This window comes from Ursus arctos, unplaced genomic scaffold (genome assembly GCF_023065955.2).
Source record: "Ursus arctos isolate Adak ecotype North America unplaced genomic scaffold, UrsArc2.0 scaffold_1, whole genome shotgun sequence".
Taxonomy (NCBI): domain Eukaryota; kingdom Metazoa; phylum Chordata; class Mammalia; order Carnivora; family Ursidae; genus Ursus; species Ursus arctos.
The window spans coordinates 52,273,399-52,296,234 of NW_026622763.1; the positions used below are offsets into that span (position 1 = coordinate 52,273,399).

General features: G+C 43.2%; 1 protein-coding gene across 10 annotated transcripts in view; it reads left to right on the forward strand.

The window, feature by feature from the left end:
• Nucleotides 1-22,836, forward strand: part of RAPGEF4 (Rap guanine nucleotide exchange factor 4) — a 273,452-nt gene that overhangs the window by 189,030 nt on the left and 61,586 nt on the right. For 9 of the 10 annotated variants that reach the window (XR_008961468.1, XM_026492545.4, XM_057318641.1 and 6 more), the window contains 5 exons: nt 1,539-1,592; nt 1,903-2,009; nt 5,708-5,829; nt 7,380-7,563; nt 21,667-21,751. Coding sequence is in view for 9 of the 10 variants with exons in the window: in XM_026492545.4 (XP_026348330.2) it covers nt 1,539-1,592; nt 1,903-2,009; nt 5,708-5,829; nt 7,380-7,563; nt 21,667-21,751 (552 nt within the window). In the remaining variant the exon portion in view is untranslated. Of the gene's footprint in view, nt 1-1,538; nt 1,593-1,902; nt 2,010-5,707; nt 5,830-7,379; nt 7,564-18,147; nt 18,431-21,666; nt 21,752-22,836 lie in introns of those variants that run through there. The other variant, XM_044381476.3, reaches the window with a different exon arrangement.

Here is a 22,836-nt window from a genome sequence, read left to right on the forward strand (position 1 = left end):
TAACGCCGGGATCACGCCCTGAGCCGAAGGCAGACGCTTAACCGCTGTGCCACCCAGGAGCCCCTACCAATTCCTTTTCAGTGTAATGGCTTGAATTTGCAAAACGTAGGGTTTTTAGTATGAAGTGTAATAATGTCTGCATTAGGGCTTGTTTGTTTGTTTGTTTGTTTTTTACTGCTGTAACAAATTACCACAAGCTTAGTGGCTTAAAACAACACAAATTAGTAATTCTACAGTGCTATAGGTTAGAAGTCTGAAATGGGTCTCACTGGGTTAAAAATAAAGGTGTTGGCGGCCAATTCCTTCTGGAGGTTCTAGGGGAAAATCCATATATTGCTTTGCCTTTTCCATCTTCTAGAGGCTGCCTTTCTTCCTTAGTTCTTGGCTTCTTCCATCAGCAAAGACATCAAAATCAGGCCAAGTCTGACTCACGCTGCTGTCTCTCTCGTTATAATGCTTTTGCTTCCCTCTTCCATCTTTTAAGAGCGCATATGATCACACTGGACCCACCTGGAAACACCAGGATAATCTATTTTGAGCCTTCACTTAATCACATCTACAGAGTCCCTTTTGTCATGTAATCTAATGTAGTCACAGTTTCTGGAGATAAGGATATGGACATCTGGGGGGGGGGGGTGTGCATTATTCTGCCTATCACAAGCCCATAACTAAATCTGCCATCATCTCCTGTCTTCTGGAAGTAGCATAAACCACGTATTGATGGTTCTACCACCATCTTTGACCACACATCTCTTTCTCCGCCTTTTGGAAATGCCATTGCCAGATATTACAGAGAACTAGAGGGAGGGGTTTGGTAGGACTAATGGACTTACCTCTGTAGCTGTGTACCAAGGGATTTTCCTGGGATCCCAACTCAGCAGCTTCATCTGAAGAATGTGGAAAATGGTGGGAGCTTCATGTAGATCCTACAGCTGTTCTGACAGTCACGGAATCCTGAAAACTACACCACTTTGCAAATGAAAGAGATGGTACACGAGCTGTCCCAGTGGGTTCTAGGAACTTGAATACATAAAAACACCAAGAAGGATCATTTAAAAATTAAAACTTTTTTTCCCTAAAGTACAAATTGCAGAAAAAAGAATTTTAACTGCATGACAGAGGATGCAATCGCTCATTTCCATTCTAAATCAATACTCTATCCCTATCCTCTGAGATAGGTCATTTTAATCTCCTTACATGTTTATCTTGTTTCGCTTTTTCTTCTGCTCTGATGTTTGTTATGCTTTGAGTAGATATTGATTCCCTTCTCATTAAGCCTGCAAACATCTAATCATTCCTATCTGTTTGGTTTTTTTCATTTTTAATAATTTATATTTAAATTTTGGCAAATTGAAGGTCTAATTTTGCCCTTTGAATGCCTCTGCATTCAAGTTATTCAGGCAGATTTTATCTCTTGTTTTTTTTAATTCTATTTTGAGTTTTATAAAAATGGATGTTTCTTATTATCCCCCAACCCATAATTTTCTTTAGCGAACTTTTTGTTTAATTTTCTTTTGCCTTAACATTTTATTTTTCAGACACCTCTCATTGAACCTCACGTTCCTCTTCGTCCTGCTAACACCATTAGCAAGGTAATGGGATGTAGGTGGGTTGATGAGCCGTCAGAGCTAGCTTCTTAAGTAACCACTGGAGGTGGCCAATATGTCAGAGCATCACATCAGGAAACCTCGGATACATTTTCTAGACACAATAAGTATTCAGTGTGTTTCAGTTCTTAAATAAAACAGTGACATGTCAGACAAGTGAACAGTGTAAATGTGTGAATGAGTTGCATTTGTTCAAGCCAGAGTCAGAAAGTGATTTAAGTATTCATCTGGTTTGTTTTCCTTCTATAAATTCTCCTTCTTCCTCTTTCTCTCCTTTTACCTGATTAAAATCCAGGTCCCTTCAGAGAAGATCCTCAGGGCTGGAAAAATTTTACGAAATGCCATTCTCTCTCGAGCACCTCACATGATAAGAGATAGAAAATACCACCTAAAGACATACAGGTATGTGCAATAATCCTAAAGGCTCTGGCCTCCTCAGATTCGTGTCTAGTGAAATTGGAACAAACTTGTGTTTTCTTGTTTTCCATCCATGGGCAACTTGTTTTATAATCCTCCAGGTTCTGGAAGATCTAAGCTTGTCTTTGATCCCTGCTTAACTTTAATTATCCTTACTATTCCCAGCAGTTACTCCTAAACTAATTTGCTTGGGCATTGGTTTAATTGTGATGAACAAATTTTAATTTATGTTTGCTGGTGTTTTTTTAAGGAAATTATTAGATTTAGATGAGATTGAGCTAACATTTACTGAGCATTTATTTGAACTTGAAGGCCTCTGCCAGGCCATTTTTCCATACATTATCCTATTTCATCCTTACCACAACCCTGCTGGGTAGGTGGTAGGCCAGTTTTTAGATGATAAAACTGAGGCTCAGAGAGATTAAATAGTGTTCCTTGTCCAAGTCACAAGTCTAGTGGGTGGCAGAGCCAGGATTTAAACCAACCAACCTTGGTTGATTTCCAAGTGCAATGATCTTTTCATTCATTCATTCATTCTATCATTCATTCATTCCACAACTGTATTAAGTACCTACTGAGCACCAGATGCTATTGTGTTCTAAGTCCCAAGGATACAGGAGCGAATGCGATTATACAGTGTTCTTTACAGAGTTTATTTTCTACTGCAGGATTTCGTTCTAGTGTGCATACAGTGAAATATACAACTCTGTATCACATCTATAATCATTTAGTAAAAGGACTCATGATAGCTGTCACTGGAGTTAAGAAAGTATTTAGTTGAATCTTCTGGGATGACTGAACAGTGGTAGGTAAACTGAAGATTCATGTCTGATCTTTGGCTTTTGATTTTTTTTTAATTCAACAAGGATTTAGGAACTGGAATGGCCTATGTATGGCACACAAGCCTTCACTCTCTCTTTGCACCCATGGATCACCCTCATAACCCTCTTTCAGCAATCACTCAACTCTCACATTTAGCCTAGACATGACCTCAGAACCCATCAGACTTGGCATGAGTCAAAACCCATTTGATTCACATGAATCAAATTCATAAGGCACAAAGAAAAGCTAGATTACAAATTTTAAAGTTATCATGAAGGATATATATCTTTCTAGTGACTATCAACTATGATAGAACCTGTAAAATTAGACCTGATTCACCCTATAGCAAACCTTCAAGTACATATGCCTCAAGACCCAGTCTCTTTCCCAAGGACAGAGATGGGAAAACATGGCAGAGTCTTCCTCTTTGGATCACTTTTTCTGTACTCCATGCGACCAAACACTGTTCTGCCTGTGCTTGTCATGAATATGTTTACAAGACCCAAACTGACAGTATATTTGTTACATTAACCGGCCTCTTCTTGGATAGAATTTTGGAAATGAGATGGGATTTGAGAAACACTTTAGTCTTATCAACAGGACACATTCCATTTCTTAAGACATTGTTCATCTAGCCCTTTTAATGTTGATATTTACTAACTACCATTTTGAATGACTGCATTTGGAACTCTTCAACCCTGGAAGTTCTTTCTTTAGGGATCCTGTGGTCTCTACACACTGCTATAATTTTAAAAGAAGTAAAGGTTTAAAAAAATCATGTGTCACGTGGTCCCAGAGAGAGTTGGAACACTTTAACTCATTAAGTGAATCTCAAAATCTCATATGGCTGCAGGACGTTTTTCTAAGTCTTTATTATTTTTTCCCTGACTTAAGATGTGACTATGCTTTTCCAAGTGTTGACTTGCATTAGGGAAATTCCATTAAAATATGTCATCTTTGTGACAAAATGGAAACCAGGAGTCAGAAACCATAAACTCTTTCTTGCTCCATAGTACTAACATTTTAGGTGTTGTGTCTGTTCCACACCCTATTACACAAATTAATGATGTGTTGGTAATAACCCATGGACTCAACTGGAAGCCGAAGGGATGATTTCTCTTTTCAGTATCCTAGTTTGAGTTCCTTGCTCCACACCTTGTACTTCCCATTTCCCTCTCCTTCCTGCTCCCCACCCGCTTATGTCATTGCTGCAGTATTAGTGTTGAAGTCTCCCCACATGCAGTATGATCCCCAGTGATCACCATGCTAAGGTCTGCTGTCGATTCTAAAGTGACTAAAGATCATTCATGGAGAGGAGACCCAGTGATCCCATCAGCTGCAAGTGGCACTGCTATGTGTCTTTGTCCTGTATTCTGATGGCAGGATTCGCATACCCTGTACAAGGGCCCAGGTGCTCTGGGATCATCTCAGTTCCTTTTAGGAAAGATAATCATCGAATTAAAAGCCACATGGAATTTTTTATTCTTTTATATGACTTTTCCCATTAAGAAATTCTCAAATTAGAAGAGGCATGCTTTGACAGGTCATATGTTCAGAATGAATAGTAACTAGGTGCCTCCTTTGCTCATTGAAGTTCTTTATGGGGGTGTAGACTGTTTTCAGAGCAGCCCTGGAAATCTGATGGCCTTCTTAGTACATCTTCCTTGTGGAATATTCCAGGGTCAGACCTCAATCAGGGCATCCCAAGAGCTTGGACAGATCTCATAGTCCCTAGAATATTAGAACTGGAAGTGGCCTTAGAGGCCATCTTTTCCTTCTTGTTTTTTTACAGATGAGAAAGCTGAGAACGAGAGAATTTAAACGATATGGCCACATTCACATAGCAACTAACCAGCAGACCCAGTGTTGTATCTCATGACCGCCCCCCCCCAGGCTAAACTTCTTCCTAATGTGCACAGCAGCAGGAACCTCCTCCAGTTTAAACTAGAGAGGAGCTCCCTGAGCTCGACCCCAGAGATGGTGCCATCCTTAGCAGGAAAGGGGAGGCCACCAGTGACACAGACCCAGCTGCTCTGTGACCTCCTGCGCTGTCCCATGGGATTCATTCCTAAGGCTTCGAGATTCGATTTCCACCTTTGAACCATCATGCCGCAAATACCTGCCCTTCTCCCTCACCCCACCTCAGTGTTCCCTCGTGTATGTGTGTATAATTATATGTTTCCCAACTAATACATGTAGTTTGCCCATCCCGACGGACTTACCACAGAGGGGCAACTTGGGGATGAATGTGTGACTATTACAGAAAGCGTGTGGAGCTCCTCGGATGACAGGCTCTGCAGAAGAGCTGATGCTCATTACATAGGACTTTTTTCAAAGAGATTTGCATCGCTAATTGCTTGTTTCTCCCAACACCCCTCTGAGGAAGATCAGTAGTATTACTTGAAAATATAAAGTGCTATATAATTTTGCACTTATACAGCGCCTTTCATGGAGCACCTCCAAGTGCCTCACAAACATTAACTCATTCCTCACAAGGCTCAGGTGAAGGAAGTCAGAATTTTGTTTTGCCTTCATCTTACACTGAGATTTTCTGGGACCTGCTCAGGGCAAAAGCGTTTCTGGCCCTGGGATTAGCTTGCTAGATAATGCTCCCCATCTCGTGGCCCTTTAGTCTCCCCTGGAGCTGCAATCTGTCATGCTATTTCATTGCTTGGAGGGTTCCCTCATGAGCTGAGTGGTTTTACTGGTCTGTACAAAAGTTTGAGAACCGGAGGCCACACCATTCTGTGCTTTGTTGGCAGCGACACCTCTTACGGTGGAAGAAGGTCTTTCAGAAGCCATCTCCCAGCCTTCATCTGCAGGGGGGTGACTTCCCACTCTTTGTGTCCCCCTCTCCTTAGGCAATGCTGTGTGGGAACCGAGCTGGTGGACTGGATGCTGCAGCAGACTTCATGCGTTCACTCCCGGACTCAGGCTGTTGGCATGTGGCAGGTGCTGGTGGAGGACAGCGTTCTCAACCACGGTAAGAAGAGCCACAGTCCCGCAAAACCCTCGGGAAGTGTGGAGTGCATGTCCCCACTAAGTTGTTGCTACACTCCTACATGGGCAAAAGAGAAATGTGATCCCCTCAGGGGCCCGCAGAGCCAGCATCTTCATCTAGCAATACAAATGCAGCGAGTGGAGGCTATTGGTTGCTACGTTCCCCTGTTGTGCCTTCCTAACTTGGGAGAACATATGAAGGGAAAATGAAATTGCAACCCGAGTGCATCAGCTCCAATTATGTTTATTAGTTTGCGTTCACGGTTCATTGATAGTGTGCTTATATTCTGAGCATAGCAATCCTGATGTGGGGGCAAAATGGAGAGCAATGAAATGTGTGGCTGGGCTGATGGCATGAAAGAAAGTAATGAATTCAGAAGCTGCCTTTTAACTGTGGTGTTATCTGCGAGAGCCAATTTGTGTGCACACAGGATGACCACATTGAAGATCAGGAATGTGCTGGACAGTTGAGGCCCCCGATTCCTGCAGGGGCTGTCACTGGGCAGGGCAGCTGCTCAGGACTGGAGTGGAGCTGGGGTTGGCATGCTTGTGCCATTTGCTTTAAGACCACTTTTCCAAAATGACAAACTATTAAAATCTTTCGTTTAATTTAACAACACCTGAGAATTGAATGATGGCTTCACCAGTGTTTCTCAGAATTTAATGTGCATACGAATCATCCTAGGCTCTTGTTAAAATGTAGATTCTGATTCAGCGGCTTTGGGGTGGGTCTTGAGGGTCTGTATTTCCAACACGCTTCTAGATGATGCTGACGCTGATGTTGCTGTTCGGATCATGTTTTGAGCAGCAAGAATCTACTATTCTCTTCATCTTTTGGCAGTTTGGTGCTCCGTCCTGAAAGGGGGCTTAAAAGCTTTGAGATAGAGAAATGAGAGATTCTGAACCAAGTTCACTGACTGTCCTACCGAGATCTAAATCTTTTTCTTTAAAAGGAACAAGAGAAAAAAACTTTTAAAATTAGAACTGTTCCTTCTAGGGTTATATGACCTAGAAGCTTGGTCTAGTCAGTTTTGTTCAAACAATTAATTTTGCTCTATTTTTCCCTCATGCAGACAGCCATGTTTACAAACAGCACATGAAAGAAAGACGTGAGTCCTGATCCCTATAAAGTAGGGTTGTTTAAAGTCTGTACTCAGAAACCATTTAGAGCGTGATCTGGCAGTTGGTTATTTTCCTGTTTGAGACACATGTCCCACATGCCAGAAGATGTCACCAAGGCCATTTTTGCTGGTCAGAGTGCACATCTCAGAAAAGTTGGCAGGCTCTCCTAAGAAAGTGGTAGGGTGAGCGAGCGGGAGCGGGCGGGTCAGAGAGAGCTGCGAGGGGCATGACCGCAAAGGGGAAGTCGTGTCTTCCAGCTGCTCGGCCCTGGGCGAGGTGGAGTGAGAGCGGTGAGGAGTCTCACCCCTTTGCTGTCATTTGGCTCTCTTGCCCGACACCATCCATGTGCTTCTGGTAAACGCGCTGTGAGGCAGAGGGACACCAGCTGACTTGCCTTCATGTTTCACGTAGTGGACCAGGAGCACCATTTCCAAGACAAATATTTGTTTTATCGATTTCTGGATGACGAGCACGAGGATGCCCCTTTGCCTACTGAGGAGGAAAAGAAGGAGTGTGATGAGGAGCTGCAGGACACCATGCTGCTGCTGTCGCAGATGGGCCCTGACGCCCACATGAGGATGATCCTCCGGAAACCGTGAGTGAGAGCGCGGTGGCGCCCCCTGCCGGTGCCTAGGGCCATGGACGGTGCACAAGCGCGCTCACTGGGGGCCACAGGGACCAGGCTGATTTCAAACGTCCTGGCCTTCACCCAGGGCCGAAGGAGAGGCTCTGAAGGGGTGACAGCAGTGTTTGTCTCCCTTCTATTTTATTTTTGAGTCAGATAATTACATTTCCCTTTTGCATGAGTTAAAACTGTACAGATTTTTAGTGATTGGTTCAGGATGTCAACACTGAGTCTGCCTATTAACCGACCTTTGGGCAATGACAAACAGAAACTGCTCGGTTTCTATGCCGGATTGCGACAGCCCCTTTCTTTCTAATGCAAGAGGACAGAGGTCATCAGAACCATAGACGTCATGCCTATGCTTGTGTTCATTCATTCATTCAACACATCCTTTCCTGCCGTTCTGAACCTTCTGCTCTTCAGCTTAAAGATGCGTTCCTAAGAGAATACCACTCCTCCCTTAGTGCTTCCAGGCCTCCTTCCTACCTGCGCAATGCTCTCCCGTCCATCTCAGCCGAAACCCTTCTCACCTTCAGTAACAACCCATCAGCTACGCTGGAGGGTTCTTAATCAGGTGGATTCAGAAAGAACGTACTGAGCCGCTGTTTTACGCAGGGAGCTCTCGCGGCTGCTCCGGGGCATACAGAGAAGCATATGCCACGGCCCCACGCTCAGGGAAAACTTTTCAATAAGAGATGACTCGGCACTTGGTTCTGAGGCCACCACACACGGACTTATTTTTTTTCTGGGAATAAAATGGCCCTCCACCCTGTGACCAGGGCCAGCAGCCGTGGATGTCAACTCTGAGTCACGGGCTGGGCCAGCCTCCATTTATTAACAGGTCTTGACAAGAGCATTAAACTTTACATGTCTTGTGTGTCCACTGGGCACTTTCACAAGTGCCGTGTCCCTCAGACCAGCTTCCCTACCACCCGCCCCTCAGACCGACTTACGGTACTTCTCAGTGCTCCTATTTCCTTCCTTCGTCAGATTTTGTTTTTTTGTCCTGTTATGTCCGCTTTGTCAGAACTTTCTTTTGAGTCTTAATGTCCACCACCATGTGCGCTAAAGGCCTGCCCTGATCCCAGTTAGCACCACCATTTTTAGCTCTAGAATATTGGTTCTAGTTCGGCCCCTTTGGCCTCAAAACCCTTTCTTCAAACAAAAATTTTATGGAAAAATCCAAACCATCAAACAGAAAAGCCAGTACTTCACTGACCTAATTATGGGTAGCATCCAAGAACCTCGCCCAGCCAATGTATGCTCTATCTGCCCTGAAGGGTCACGGCAGGGGGGTGGGGGGTGGCTGAGGGGACACCAGAGAATCATCAGGGCGTGGAGAACTCAGAGGAACACCATTCTAAACCGTGCTTGCTTTCACACCAGCCTGCGTCCCCTCTCCCTTCCCCACGCACCTTTGTCCCATTGTCTGGATCCATCCCCTTCTTGCTGCCACTTTCATTCAAGCCAACACCATACAGCGGTTCTAAATCACAAGTGGGACAGCCTCCTACGGGGCATTTGGATATGTGGGACGATGTTCTGGTTGCATCAGTGCATGAGGGGGCACACTTCTGCCATTCACTGGGCAGTAGCTAGGACCAAGGGATGCTAAACATTCCCAACAAGACCTAGGACCCTGCGAAATAAGGAGCCGTCCTGAAACTAATGCTCCTGTTGAGAAATATTGCTGTAAGCTGTGAGTTTCTGAAAGGCAAGAACACATCTCATTTTACTTCATGCATTCATTCATTTAAGAAATATTTGATGAGCACCTATTTTTTCTAGATACTATGTTAGTTGCTAAGGCTGAAGCATCAAATAAGAGGGTTGCATCTCCTTCCTGGAGCATTCTGCCTAGTCCAAGAAACAGACCTTAAACAGTTGTGCAAGGAATCATTTTATCCTAGCCATAGTACACGCTACAAAGGAAAGTATGGTGTATATTAATAGAGTATAATATGGAAGGGAGGATTTAATCTGGCGTGGAGTTAGAGAAAGCCATATTCCTAGCTCTGTGCATTCCACGCATCAGTAAACCTTTGCTAAGTGAATCAATGACCGAATGAATATATAGTCCCAGCTAATGTGCCCTCAGCTCTTAGTTGCTTCAAGGAGAGCAGAAATGCCATTCGAGTCACAAAGATTTTTGAGCATGGGCCAAAGAGGTTTTTTTAAAAAAGTAATAAAATGGTTCCTGCCTTTGGAAATTTTATAATCCAGTAGGGGAGGCACTCCCAAATGAGATTGTGATGCAACAAACATTTATGGAGTGCCTGCTGTGTGCCAGAAACATTCATGCTCATTGCTTGACTCACCTCACAAGAGCCTGAGAGCTGGTTTCACGAGTGACCTTAGAAATAGGGGCCTGTACTTGTGCTTTTTTCCTTCTGTGCAGCGCTGAACTGATTCTGCAGAGATTCTTCAGAGAAAACTACATTGCAAAGGTTGGATTTTTCCAATCACTGGAAAGTACAGGTTTCACCAGTATTCCAAGACACATCATTTGGGTGCCCTTGGGATTTTCCTATCTTTCCAGGTTTCAAAAAACTACAAAATTGGAATCAAACTGGTCGTTCTTCTGACTTAGTACTGTTTTTCTTTCTGTTGGAGTGACAGCCCCCAAGAGATAGGAAAGTGAAAAAGAAGGAATCTAATTTGGGGAACAGACTTTCAAACCCTACACATATGTGCGCACACATACATACACACACACACACTTTTTTGGGGGTGGGGGGGAGTCTGATAATAACTTTTGGAGCTTCTACTTTATTTTATTTAAGTGGAAAGAAAATATGCTTCATTGATCAAGAATTGCCAGTATCACTGCTATCCTTAAAGAGACCAGCTGAGCACTTCGCTCCTGGAAACTTGAGGGCATGGAAATGTTGACTTTTTACTGCCCAGACAGCCAAGTCATTAGCAAATGTGGAGGCATGAGATGCATTGGCTCCATATCGACCGGGGCAGGACCCCCCAATTTTTTTAACTCAGCACAGCTGCATTTTATAATAGTCACCACTGCCAGAGAGGCTGCAGAACTCTGATAATTACTGGGAAAGAAATAACACAATATTCTTTGATGAGAAGATTACTTTGAGAATTTGATTGTATAATGAAGATGTTGCTTTGAAAGGTACTTCCCATTGTTCTGAATCTGAGACTCGCTAGCAAAAAAAAAAAAAAAAGTGTCACTTGTTTTGACAGGCTACTTAGAAAAATTCTCTGTTTATTACATTAACTGCAGCATTTTAACTGTCAAACTATGAAAGAATGTTCTGTAGTTTAAAAAACAGAATAGAGCTTCAGGGGAAATTTTTTGGCATACTCTTGTTGCTATTGGTATTGAAAAAAAAAACATACATTCTGAATGTGAAATTAGCTTTTTATGTGGTGGCAGGCAGAGTGACTCACAATGCCCATCCTGGTTTCACAGGTGCAGACCTGGATGGCATTGGGGGGCAAGTACTATAGAACAGTGACAGTTTGACGGTGCTGTTGTCGTAGCTTGCAGCCATCAAAACTCAAATGAGCTCTTGGAGCTAATTGTTTTGATTTTGCTTTGTTTATAAGTCTAAAAACAAGAGGTTACCCTGCAGCAAGAAGATACAGTGGAGCCCTTGCCAGTAGAAATGTTCCCTCTGCTTACCTTTGAGCAGAGACTTTGGATAGGGGTCCATGGGCAAAAAGATGTACAGTGACCAGGTAAACAGGATGTTATAAGCTCAGGGCCCACTGGATAAAAAGAGGCTTCAAGGACACAAAGAAGGCTCTGGTCGTATGTACATGCCTCTCAACCTCTTCTTCCAAGAGAAGTGAGATATGATGCCCCACTATTTAGCATGGTCTATCTGAATCCAGCCTAAAGGTGGAGGGAAATGAAGTAGATGCCATTTGCCAAATCTAGTTCTAGGTAGGTCTGCAATTCTGAAATTCCCTAAAAGGCTAGAAGCGTAACTAGTTTAGAAAGGGATAAGTTAGTTGGCCTGAGCAGAAGGGAGGCAGGAGGAAATATATATGTGTAAAATAAAGAAATAATATATAAATATGTAAAATATGTGTAGAAAGATATGATATATGAATATACACAGACATACACACACAGAGAGACTTCTTGGCAGATTCTGGAATCTTCCAAATGGGCCAGAAACTCAGAAAGTTGAGTTCATTTATTTCATGTGATGAATTAGTATTTTCTAACATATGCTATAGGGCATAAGTTTAAAAGGAAACAATTTAGATGATTAAGTGATATGAGAAAATACACAGTGGGAGAGGGGGTGTTAATCTGGTCAGTTGGCTGCATCAAGACTGCCCCCCACCTGCTGTTCCACACACTTGCTCTAGAGGGCACTTGAGAGGCTGTGAATTTTCTCTAAATTAGTAGAGCCTCTTTTAATAGGGTGTTTATCTGTCCAAACTGTTTTTGAGGGTGTGAAATTTGAAATCCAGATAATTATAGGGAAATTTGTTTCCTCAGGGGGGCCCAGATTAAGAAGCCTAAAGTCAGTGGTGCCTAAGGTTTTGATTTCTGTTGGGTTATGCCAAGAAATGTTCAAAGTTATGAAATTCATCCTCAAATGCAAATCAGATGAAAAGCGAAACGTGACTTAAAGATCCTAATCTTTATGAAATAAGAAATTCACTGTGAATCTTTTCTTTCACTGCATGACTGCATGACAAACTTTGCCTTTATTGGGGGGGGGGGCGTTGAGGGGCTTTTTATTGGAAAGATTGCTGTGCTAAATGAAAGCTTGTAGAATTTACCAGAAGAAATGATTGCATTAAGTGGGCCATTTCTTGGATTTGGATGTGTTGCCTCTCCCCTATGAAGGCAATTTACTACTTAACCCTCATGTTTACGTGCCCAAGCAGCTAACCACTGGATTACTGCCACTGAGATTCAGATTTGGGAGAGGGAAGATGGATGTAGCTGCCCATTGACAGTGTAAGGTTCATTATAAGATTACCTCAAGATTTTAACGACTTTTTATTGTTAAAGTCAATGTGTTCATTGTAGAAAATTTGGAAACTACTGAAAAGAGTTAAAGAAAAATAAATAACACCTGCTATCACATCTCCCAGAGATAATTACCAACATTTTGGTGCATGTCCCTCTGGTTATTTTCCAATTTCTAACTTTTTGCCCTTAATAATATATTGTGGTATTCTCCCTTAATCTTAAATATTCTTCAAGGATAGGATTTTTAATAGGTGCATAGTGGTCAACCCTCTGAATGTCCCTAATACATTCAGTTAGTCCTTGTTGGATGTTAGGTTCATTCTCAAGCCCTTTCTTAACAGCAGCAAAAAAATAATACTTTGGTGCTCTTTTTCCCAGAACAAAGAAAGAACTCCTAGCCTGACAGGAGTGCAGGGGTGGGACTGAGGCCAGAAAGATGTCAGGAAAGTTCCAGCAGGGAACAATAAGCTGTTTCACACTGAGTGAATGCCCAGACCAAGAGTGCTAGTAAATGTGACTGGCGAGTTAGGCCCAGGTCAGATTGACGGGGGTCTGCTATGCACTCTGTGTGCACTGCATAGTCTTTTATAGCCATTTGGGGCACCACTGAAGAACCTTAAAGGGAGGTGTGGATGGTCAGCTTTTCAGTAGGTAGGTTTCTCTGTTATCTATGGAGAATGCTGAGACTAAAGACACGATGCCAGATATTGAGTTCTTTGAGGTTAAAAATTAATTCTATTTTGAGAATTTAATGAGAGCATTTGAGATACATGCATCTGACCCAAGAGACTCGCTAAATAAAGTGAAGGTAAGACTGAGCTCCAGAACCCTGAATTCTAGTCTTACCAAATTACCAATAAGTACCCAACAGCTCCAGATTACAAATCTTTTAAACTCTTAAGTGAGTTTAATAATACCTGCTTACCCTCTTTCAACTTCACAAGCAGATTATAAACAGAAAAGGAAATGCAATTGTATTTAATCACAGCCGGCATTTATTGAGCACACATGTGCTAGGGACTGTGCTCAACAATGATCTCATTCAATATTTCCAATAGAACGGTGAGGTAGTTATTCATATCATCCCCATTTTATGGATTAGGAAACAGGCATAGATTAAATCACCTGCCTGTGTTGGACTCAGGATTTGGTGCAGGTCTGTCTGGCTCCAGATCTGTGTTCTATACTGTGGTCGATCACCTTTCTCAGGCCAAAAAGAATTCAAAATGGCCTCCTGGGTTTATTCTCAGAGCATTGATGAGGAAAGATGTCATGGGTACTTAATTTAAAAATAATTATTACAGACTAATCTCATCTTACTCAATTATTACCTTATAGACCTGAAAGGAATGCAAGTGTTATCATCTACTTAGAAAAATATTCACATCAACTCACTAGCCAGGATTACAAACAAAACTTAATAATTAACATATTAATCACACACTATATATAGTGACCTTATATACCTCCCGTCCTTGAACCTCAAAATAACTCTATGAAATGAGCAGGACTTACGTTATTATCCACCATTTACATGTGAAGAAATTGAGCTTAGTTGATGTCAGGTGCCGTCCTTGACATCACACAGAAGTGTATGTGGCTGAACTAGGTACGGAGTCCACGTGTCTGCTTACTCCAAATCCAAGTTTCATTCCATTTTTTTTTCCCCATGGAGAATATTCTTTCCTCTATTAGGTTGCTTCAACTTCATCCTCTCTAGTGTGTTTACTGAATGAGGAGTGAAATCCAAAGAAATATGGATAATCCATGTGTCTCTGATTAATTAAGAATTAATCTTTGCAAGGAAAAACTAATAATGCATCTACACAGCACCTCCTCAAAAAACATTTGCATTTTCTATCTGAGATATATATATGTATGTCATACACAAAGGCAAGCAAGTAGCTGTCCTATCTGATGCCAACCAGATTTGTTTTTCTCAACTTGCTGCTTAGGTGTTTTAAAGGAAAATATTTCTACTTGCACCTTTTCAAAGGTTTAATATTAAACTACTAGCGTGTCCATTAGTAACCACTTTTGCTAGAAGAATGTTAGGCATATTCAGTTTCTGTTTTGGAGGGGGACATATTCAGTTTCTAAACGTGAAAAACCTTAAATTACATTGTCCTAAAAACATTTAGCACTCAGGGGCTTTCATTATGGAAACTTACCCCATATCCTGATGGGGATGACTTCATTTCTCAGAAATATGCATAAAACATCTGCTCTTGACTGCAATGGTAGACTGTATTCATTTCTAACCTCACAAAGAAGGAAAGAATCCCCATGTACCCAGGCATTGCTATCAGAACTAAAAAATGCCTAATCTCATCTGAAGTAAACTTAAAATGTTCTTTCTGGGTTAAAGATAAGGCGAAGGGGTGGTGGTGTGGCGGGGAAGTGAGCAGATGGGGCGGGGCAGGATACTTTGTCCAGTCAGCAGGTTCCTGGAATGGCTCTAACACTGAAGATCTAATTCTTAAGAAGTGAGGGTCCTGGGAGGGGAAGAAAAGAAGCATGTTTTGTTGGTTTATTAGACAAGAGGGTGGGAAATGACACCAAACTTCCTTTAAGGGAAGTGGAAGAGGTAAGACCTCGAGATCTTAAGAGTGTTGGGAAATGATCCAAGTTTGAGAGATGACTTAAAAGATGGACAGTCAGGTGCGATGAGGTGGAGTGTTGCAAGAAAAATAGTGTTCCCACCCCACCCCTCAGAAAAATAATACAGCATTTCCTTTATTTTGAAGCACGACGGTGGATAACTAGATCTTTATAGCATTGACTTTTCTGGGTATTTTCCCCACACACCAGGGAAGAGGTCTATTAGACAACAGGTCTAGGAGAACTGGGTTATTTACTTTCTCACCCGCATATTTTACCACTGGCCACGCCAATGTGCTGCTTGGTGTCCGGACGAATCCCTCATTTTATCCACGTTCCAATAACTGAGGAGCTCCGTCTCTGACCTTGATAAATTCCTTGATAAAACTGTATTTACCAGCAGCTTCCAATATCACCTGAGCCCTCCCATCCTTTAATGTATAAACTGCTTCTCCATCCATCCCCGTTTATTATCTTGTCTGTAACTAGACATTGCTGCCAGAATGCATCCCCTGCAGAAACTAGGCCTTTCCACAGCAGGATCCGACAAATCCACATCAATGTGGCACCACGCAGATTTGTAAAGAAGCAGGGATGCCTAATATCTCTCCCTGTGACATCTGGAGAAGGACAAGTAAAGACCAGGTACATTCACCGGCTGCCACTCAGAGCAGCCAGAGAGTCAATTCACTTCCCCGGCCTCATAGGTTACTCTGTGAAGGTGCATGGGAGTTCCCTCCTCCTGCTTGGGGCACAGTGTTCCCTTGACTCTTGAAAGCCAAATTGCCTTCAGTCCTTGGGACCCTTTCATTACCGTTTGAACAGGCTGGGGTCTGATTTGCAGGATCTCTTCTCCATTTTTTTCCCTGTCACCCCCGTAAAGACCAAAGCATGAGAGGTGCTTAATGCCACTGTTTGCCATGAGAAACCTGCTTTTAAAATGTGACTTTGTTCAGTGATTGTGGTGGGGAAGGCTCACTTGTAGTTGTTATCAGGTGCCCTTTGGTGGGGGGGTGCTGGGGAGGGTTGCAGATCAAGATCCAGAGTAGAGAGGTGAGTCTTTTCTGAGACACTAGATGGCACAGCAGCTCTGAGCTGGCGGCCTTGGGAGAGGCTGGGCTGGCTCTCCGTCGTTGCTGCCAGGAACATGGAGATCCGCCTGGGGTGGGAGAGGGGCTACTATTGTGATTCACTTTGGTGAGCAGAGGTTGGCCACTTGTGCTCCAGCTGACCTCCTCCCTGGACTTCCCTCAACTTTCAGTCCTAACGATAGGTTGAGGCCCCAGGAACATCAGTGAGTTTGCTTGCGGCAAACCTCTCACAAATGCTTTTGTGGCTTTGCTAACTGGGAATATACTCATTTTTTAGAGTAAGTCCGCTCACACCTTGCAGTCCTGACTTCTGTCACCTCATTAAAACATTTGTTGTAAACAGGACCGAAAAGTTCACTGCTACCTGGGTGGATGGCCAAATGACAGTGGCTCCCCCTGTGATTACATTGACCATGTTAGACCACGGGGTTGTGCCTTTCTTTCTTTCTTTCTTTCTTTCTTTCTTTCTTTCTTTCTTTCTTTCTTTTTTTCCTTTTTTTTCTTTTCATTTTGAATGTTATTTAGGACTCAGAGACTAAACTGTTTTTAGGCTTTGTTCCATTCTGTTTCAAATAGCTGCCATGCGTTTCTCCACAGCACCCAGCAAGTTCCTGCGGAAGTGTCTGCTTCTCTGTAGTGGTTATCGGTGAATGGAGAACCAGGGGGTAGACTAAGCCACCATGTGGATTTCTGAGCAGGTGTGGTCTGCATCCCCAACAGAGCCGCTCCTGAAAGCAGCAGAGGCCATGGTTCCCGGCAGGCTTTGCTTTATGAGAGGCACGTGGGGGAGCAGGCCGGCTGAAGCCACCCCCTTCCTCCCATTAGTTGCCAGACTAAGGAGGATTTCCCAGGAATGGACCCTTTCTGGGTATTTCCCTCTTGAAAGAGCTGCTACTCCTTTTCCTCATCTGTGCCTGGGCATCTGTCTTCAAGAGCAGGTCTCAAGTTCGAGCCTGGCAGGAAACTCTGCCACTGCCTCCTACTCAGTGTGGGGCGTGGAAAAGAGGACCGACTGCCCCCCGACCTGAGAGAAGCCGTCTTTTGGTGAACCGCTCTGACCCTCTCCTGCCTTTGTCTTGTCTGTTGTCTTCCTCCTGTGGTAGTTTTCTGTGAGGATGGAGCTGTGGTGGCTTCCAGTCATTTCTCAGACATTTTATTCCTCTCTGCTTTCTGTCACCCAAGAATTCCTAAAACTCTCTGGTCTCTGCCCGTACTACTGGTTTGTGGTTTGTGGTGAGGGTGATGCATGTTTGTTTTCAGTGCTGTTTTGGATTTTAAAATACCTTTCCCATCAGACCGCTAGCATGGCAGATAAAAATATGGCCAAAAAGGGCTGAGCCCCACAAGTGCTGCTTGTCTTCGATGGTCACCTCGCTCCAGGCTACCACTGATCTTGATTTAGTTAGACTGAGTGACTTCTGCTGGTCTAACATGGTAATTTCCTCCTCACAACTGGATGAATAAAATCTGTAACCCTGCAGAAAATATGTCTTTCCTGTCATTTTACGGGATTTGGAGTAAGAGGTGAGGTTCAGTATTCTCATCCTGTGTCCCTCTCCATTATGAACTATCTGCCACGACACAAACATGTGCTCCATCAAAAGTGAACTGTGTCATGGGCACCTCATCTGACTTCACCTTCATTAGGAAGGACAGCAGAGCACAAGCCCCCATTTCCCTCAGGCCACAGAACAAGAACTGGTCCACAATAGTACTGCCTTTTTCCTTGGGCAGACCCTGAATTCAGCGTGAATTATAGGAACATGTGTGTTCATTCATCTGATGAGCTGGTAGTAATGCCATCCTGCACTTGTGCTAGATTTCCAATGTATTGATACTTTGTGTATGTTAACTCATTCGATCTTTATGACAACCCTGTTTATTATTCCCATTTTACAGATGCAGAAACAAGGCATTACAGCAATCCCATACCTAGGAAGTTCCTGATTTAGGTCTCCAGTCCAGTTTCTGCTTCCAATCCAATGCCCTTTGCATGACCAGATGCTGCTTCTCTTGAAAGAACAGATGAGAGTTACGGATATTTAAGCATTCTTGACAGTATGTTGTAATTAACACAGCAGCAGGACCATGTGTCATGGAAGAATAAGGGTTGGAGAACCAATTTTAGCTGGGAGAGCTGACATCTGAGTTGGGCTTGCAGCAGAACAAAATATAGCAAAGAGAGGAGCATGTGGAAAGTCTGGGAGGCACGAAAAAGCCTCACATGTTGGAGGAATGCAGAGGTGTCTGGTGTGGCTGGAGCAGAGAGCAGAGCTGTGAGGTAAGGGGTGAAGAGAGGGGAGACAGAGGAGTCCGGAAAAGTAGATTGAGATCTGCCTTTACAGAACCTTGTGGAATGATGAGGGAGCCTTTCTGGACTGACTGAGCTCGTGGTACCTGTGGCTTCTTTGGGAGGAGATGGCCAGGAAGCTCTTGGAGCTCAGGAACAGCATCTGTTCGGAGATAAAGATTTAGGTCTCAGCATTACATAGATGAAAGTTGGGTTTTTTTCCCAGGGAGAGAAGGTAGAACACACCAAGCACAGAGCTGACAGCAGAACCTTGGGGCTTAGCACAACTCAGGAAGTGAACAAAAGAACAACAGACCAGCGAAGGCACAAAAAGAAATACTTAGGAAAGCAGGGGAGAGCCAGGAGGAAAGCAGGAGAGAGCCAGAAGGGTGGAGGGCAGCAGCAAGGGGGAGAAGGGAGCTCCAGGCGGTGCTCAGCGGTGTGGAGCAGCAGGGAGTTGAAGAAATTGCAGAAATTCTTTAAATTCTTTACCATCTTCACCTCTCTTCTCCCACACTCTGGTGCAGGTCCTAAGATGACCCAGAATGGCTCAAAGGCAGCCTTGAACCACTGTGTCAAACTTTGAGGATCTGACGGGATTCTTCATCATAGGTTTTAACTCTTGGACGAAATAGAACCATTTTCATTTTATTTTTTATTGAAGTATAGTTGGCATACCTAATCAGTTCTAATATGGTGAGATTTATAGATTCTAAAGGCAGCGCTTTTTTTTTTTAATCTGCAAGCGTTGATCGGTATGGAGTTCACATCAATAATATTGTCAACACTCCTCCTAAACTCGGAGCTCTGCTCCCAAAAGTCCAACTTTGAATCTGTCAAGATTTTAGAGCTAAATTCCAAACTTTTCTTTTCCCAGCTGAGTTTTCTTCCTCCCCATGGAGGTGAGAATGAGACTTGGCAACTGTTTTCCCTTTTAGCCAAGCTTCTAGGAGGGTCCGTGCTATTTGCAGCGGAAGTCAAGTAGCAGGAACAGCAGGGCTGCTCCTCGTGCCAAAGAGCCGTAATCCTATTATGCCTACCTGAGACTTTCCCAGTAGCTGCCTCTGCTGTGAAGATGGACTGAGGTGACTCAATTGACCTTTAAATCCCCAAGGGTCCCGGTTTCAAAATCCCCAGGTCTAAGTCAAGTAGTAGATGAGGCCCCTTACTAAGAAGGCCTGGCTCCCTTAGAGCCCCCAAGGCCACAGCTTTCTCCGGTTCTTTGGACCCCATACTTCCTGAGTTCCGTCCGTAAGCACCAGATTGGTGCACAGTGGTGTCCTTCAGTGGTGACCCTTCACAGGAGGTGAAGCTGCCTGGCGTCCCCCTGGATCAGGGATTTAATACCTGTCCCTTGGAATAGTCAGGATTAGGAAACATATCCTCTGTTGATGCAATAAAAGAAGGATGACATTCTTTTGTTCACATCAAAGCTGCCCTTGAGAAGGTGATGTGGAAGGTACGCAAAGAGCTTTCTTCCTCCAGTCAGCCACACTTGGTCTGCCAAGTCCCTCGTGTTATGTATATAACATGGTTGCAAAATCCTTTAATCCGGTCACTTGTTTTAGAATATTTACAATTCAGTTTTGATTGCTCAGACTACTTATCCAATAACTCAGAGTTTCAGAGGTCATTTGCTGACCCAAATTTCATACTTTATCTGTAAGTTTAACTTCTTAAGCAAGGGCTTTGAATATCACTTTGCTGGGTTGTTTTTTTTTTTTTTCTGCTTAAATAAATACGCAGGTACCTTCACATTCACTATTTCTTTAGCTCTCACACTTCTCTCAGAAAAGTATTGTCCCCAATTTACGGATGAGATTGACACTAATGTCACATGGCTGGTGAGTGGTTGCACTGAGCTTAAAACTTGATCTTCAGATTCAAAATCCAGTGCTCTGTTCAGTACACCAACACCCCCAACTTTATTTGAACAAGCAACACTTTATAAAATGTAACATAATTAAGGATGAAGCACCATCAGTAGCTCATTAAGGTTTAAAGGTTTAACATACAGTAACATTGAGGAATGTCATAAATTGTTGAAATTTTAGGACAAAATACATAAAATAGACTGATGGTTATTTAATAGGTAACATATATGACTGCACCGATTAGCTAAGAGTAAATGCTGCCTGTCCATCCACATAGCACTTTGAGAATTAATAACCCATTTGTTTGTTTTTAAGTTTCAAAAACATATTTGCCAGGGCTTCTTATATTGCAAACAGCAGTAAAAGCCCCAAATTACTGACCAATCATATCAGTTATCATTGGTGTATAATTAAACACTATTAGTGAGTCCAGAATAATCACAGACACAAAAGATGATTAGGAATCCACTCAGTCCTCCCATGCCAAGATGTCCATAACACCCTCATATCCTGTCCTTAGGGGCAGGTTATTATATATTAGTTTTATAATAATTTATAGAAAAAAAACTGTAGATACAACAGTGATTGATATCTCGTGGATGGATCCATGGAACAGATTTTGGGAAATGAGAGTGTATACCTTCCTTCTCTCCCTTTCTTACTAATCTTGGACACAACTATTTGCCTTCTACTCATCTCATGCCCTCACTTCCTCAGGGACAAGTGAGAAGATGTTGAGTCTGTATTAACTCTCTATTTGAGCCCTGTGCTAGAAGCATATTACATAACCCAAAACAGTAGTGACAAGAGCATTATTCTGTTAGGCTAAGGCATCACACGGGATCCCAGGGAATTTGGATCAATCATCCAGTTGATGAGATCAATTGTTCCTAGTTGTGTTAAAAGACAAGTTTTGTAGTTATTGATCCAGATGGTAATGAAAAGCAATTTTTTAGAGCAATCATCACAAAGTGAGAGCTAAGTTAGCCAACTATAACGTGAGTGGAGTTGTTCCTCCCTCAGATGGGAAGGGAAGGGTATGTGTGCACATCCTTCCATCAAGGAACACATTCATTTCAAAAATCCCTTTAAGGATTTTAAGGCATGATCTTTCCCTCTGTCAATATCTTTTTACAGAGATTTCTCCTAAGAAATCCCCTAAACACATTACTAATCCCTGAATCCATTTCTATATTTAAAGCTTTTGCGATGACTTTTTTCTCATTGTTTTCTTTCTACTTTTTTTCTTTGTAGACCTGGCCAGAGGACTGTGGATGACCTAGAGATTATCTATGAAGAGCTCATTCACATTAAGGCCTTATCCCATCTTTCTACCACGGTAGGTTGTCTCCTAGTTGAGCATGTCGGGGAGGTGGGGTGGTAAAGGCACTGTAGCAGTGGAGGAGAGTATTATGGTATGGGAGTGATGGTGAAGGAATGCCTGAATTCTACTGCATAAATCACCCCTACTCTCTCTCATGAGATGCTAAGGAAGTTATACCCAAGAACAATCCCAAAATGGGATCAAGTATTATCACGTTGTTGTCCATGTGCCCTAAACCCTGAAGCAGTGTGAGTGAGTAGGACTGAAGAATGTACTTCATCCTTCCAAACCTGAATCTTGGTTTGACAAGAGAACTAGGCCTTAAGAAGAGCTCTGAGACCCTTCCATGAAATTTAGAGCCAGAAGGAAGAAAGACAGACGTCAAGATGGCCTGTCTTGGCCCACAGGGCCAGCTTTGCCCAGGTTTGCTGCCCTATTGAGAAGGAAGCAGAGGGTTTGAGAGAACATTGCTTCAGATTTGTTAGAGCCCAGTAGCAGTACCCACTCATGAAAAATGGCCCCATCGCTATATCTGACTCTGAATGTTTACGTGATTAGGTTATTTAGGAAGGCAGTGGACAGAAATTTGGCCTCTGAGCAGGGACAGAAACACCTCCTCCCATAGAAGGAATACAGGAATGTAATTTCCAGGTAACACAAGTCTCCTATATGCTAATAATTCAGTAAGAATAGTAAATAGAAATTGTTTCAGTGTTCACAGATCATGTTCTAAGGCCCCTCAGCAGTATCTCCATGCCTAATCGGCCTTTCATTCCCAGCTCACTAGATGGCGTCGTGCCATCACTTGGTTGCAGTGCCTGAGGTCCTTTGGCGGGGGGCGGGGTCAGGTCTCCTGAGAACAGTGAGGAAATTGCTTTGCCACAGCTCCAAGCGAAGGACTCCAAACACTTCCCCCTTCAACTCAGATGGAGCTGCCTTCCCATTCCTCTCCTGCTGCACTTCTGGGGGTCTGGAAGCTTGCTTACCTACCTACATAGGCTAGTCAGGGGTGTGGTCTAGCCCAGCTGCCCTTCCCGCACACCATTGCCCTTGTCATCCTCACTCTGTCCATTGGGGTGGGGATAGGTCTAGTGCCTGGA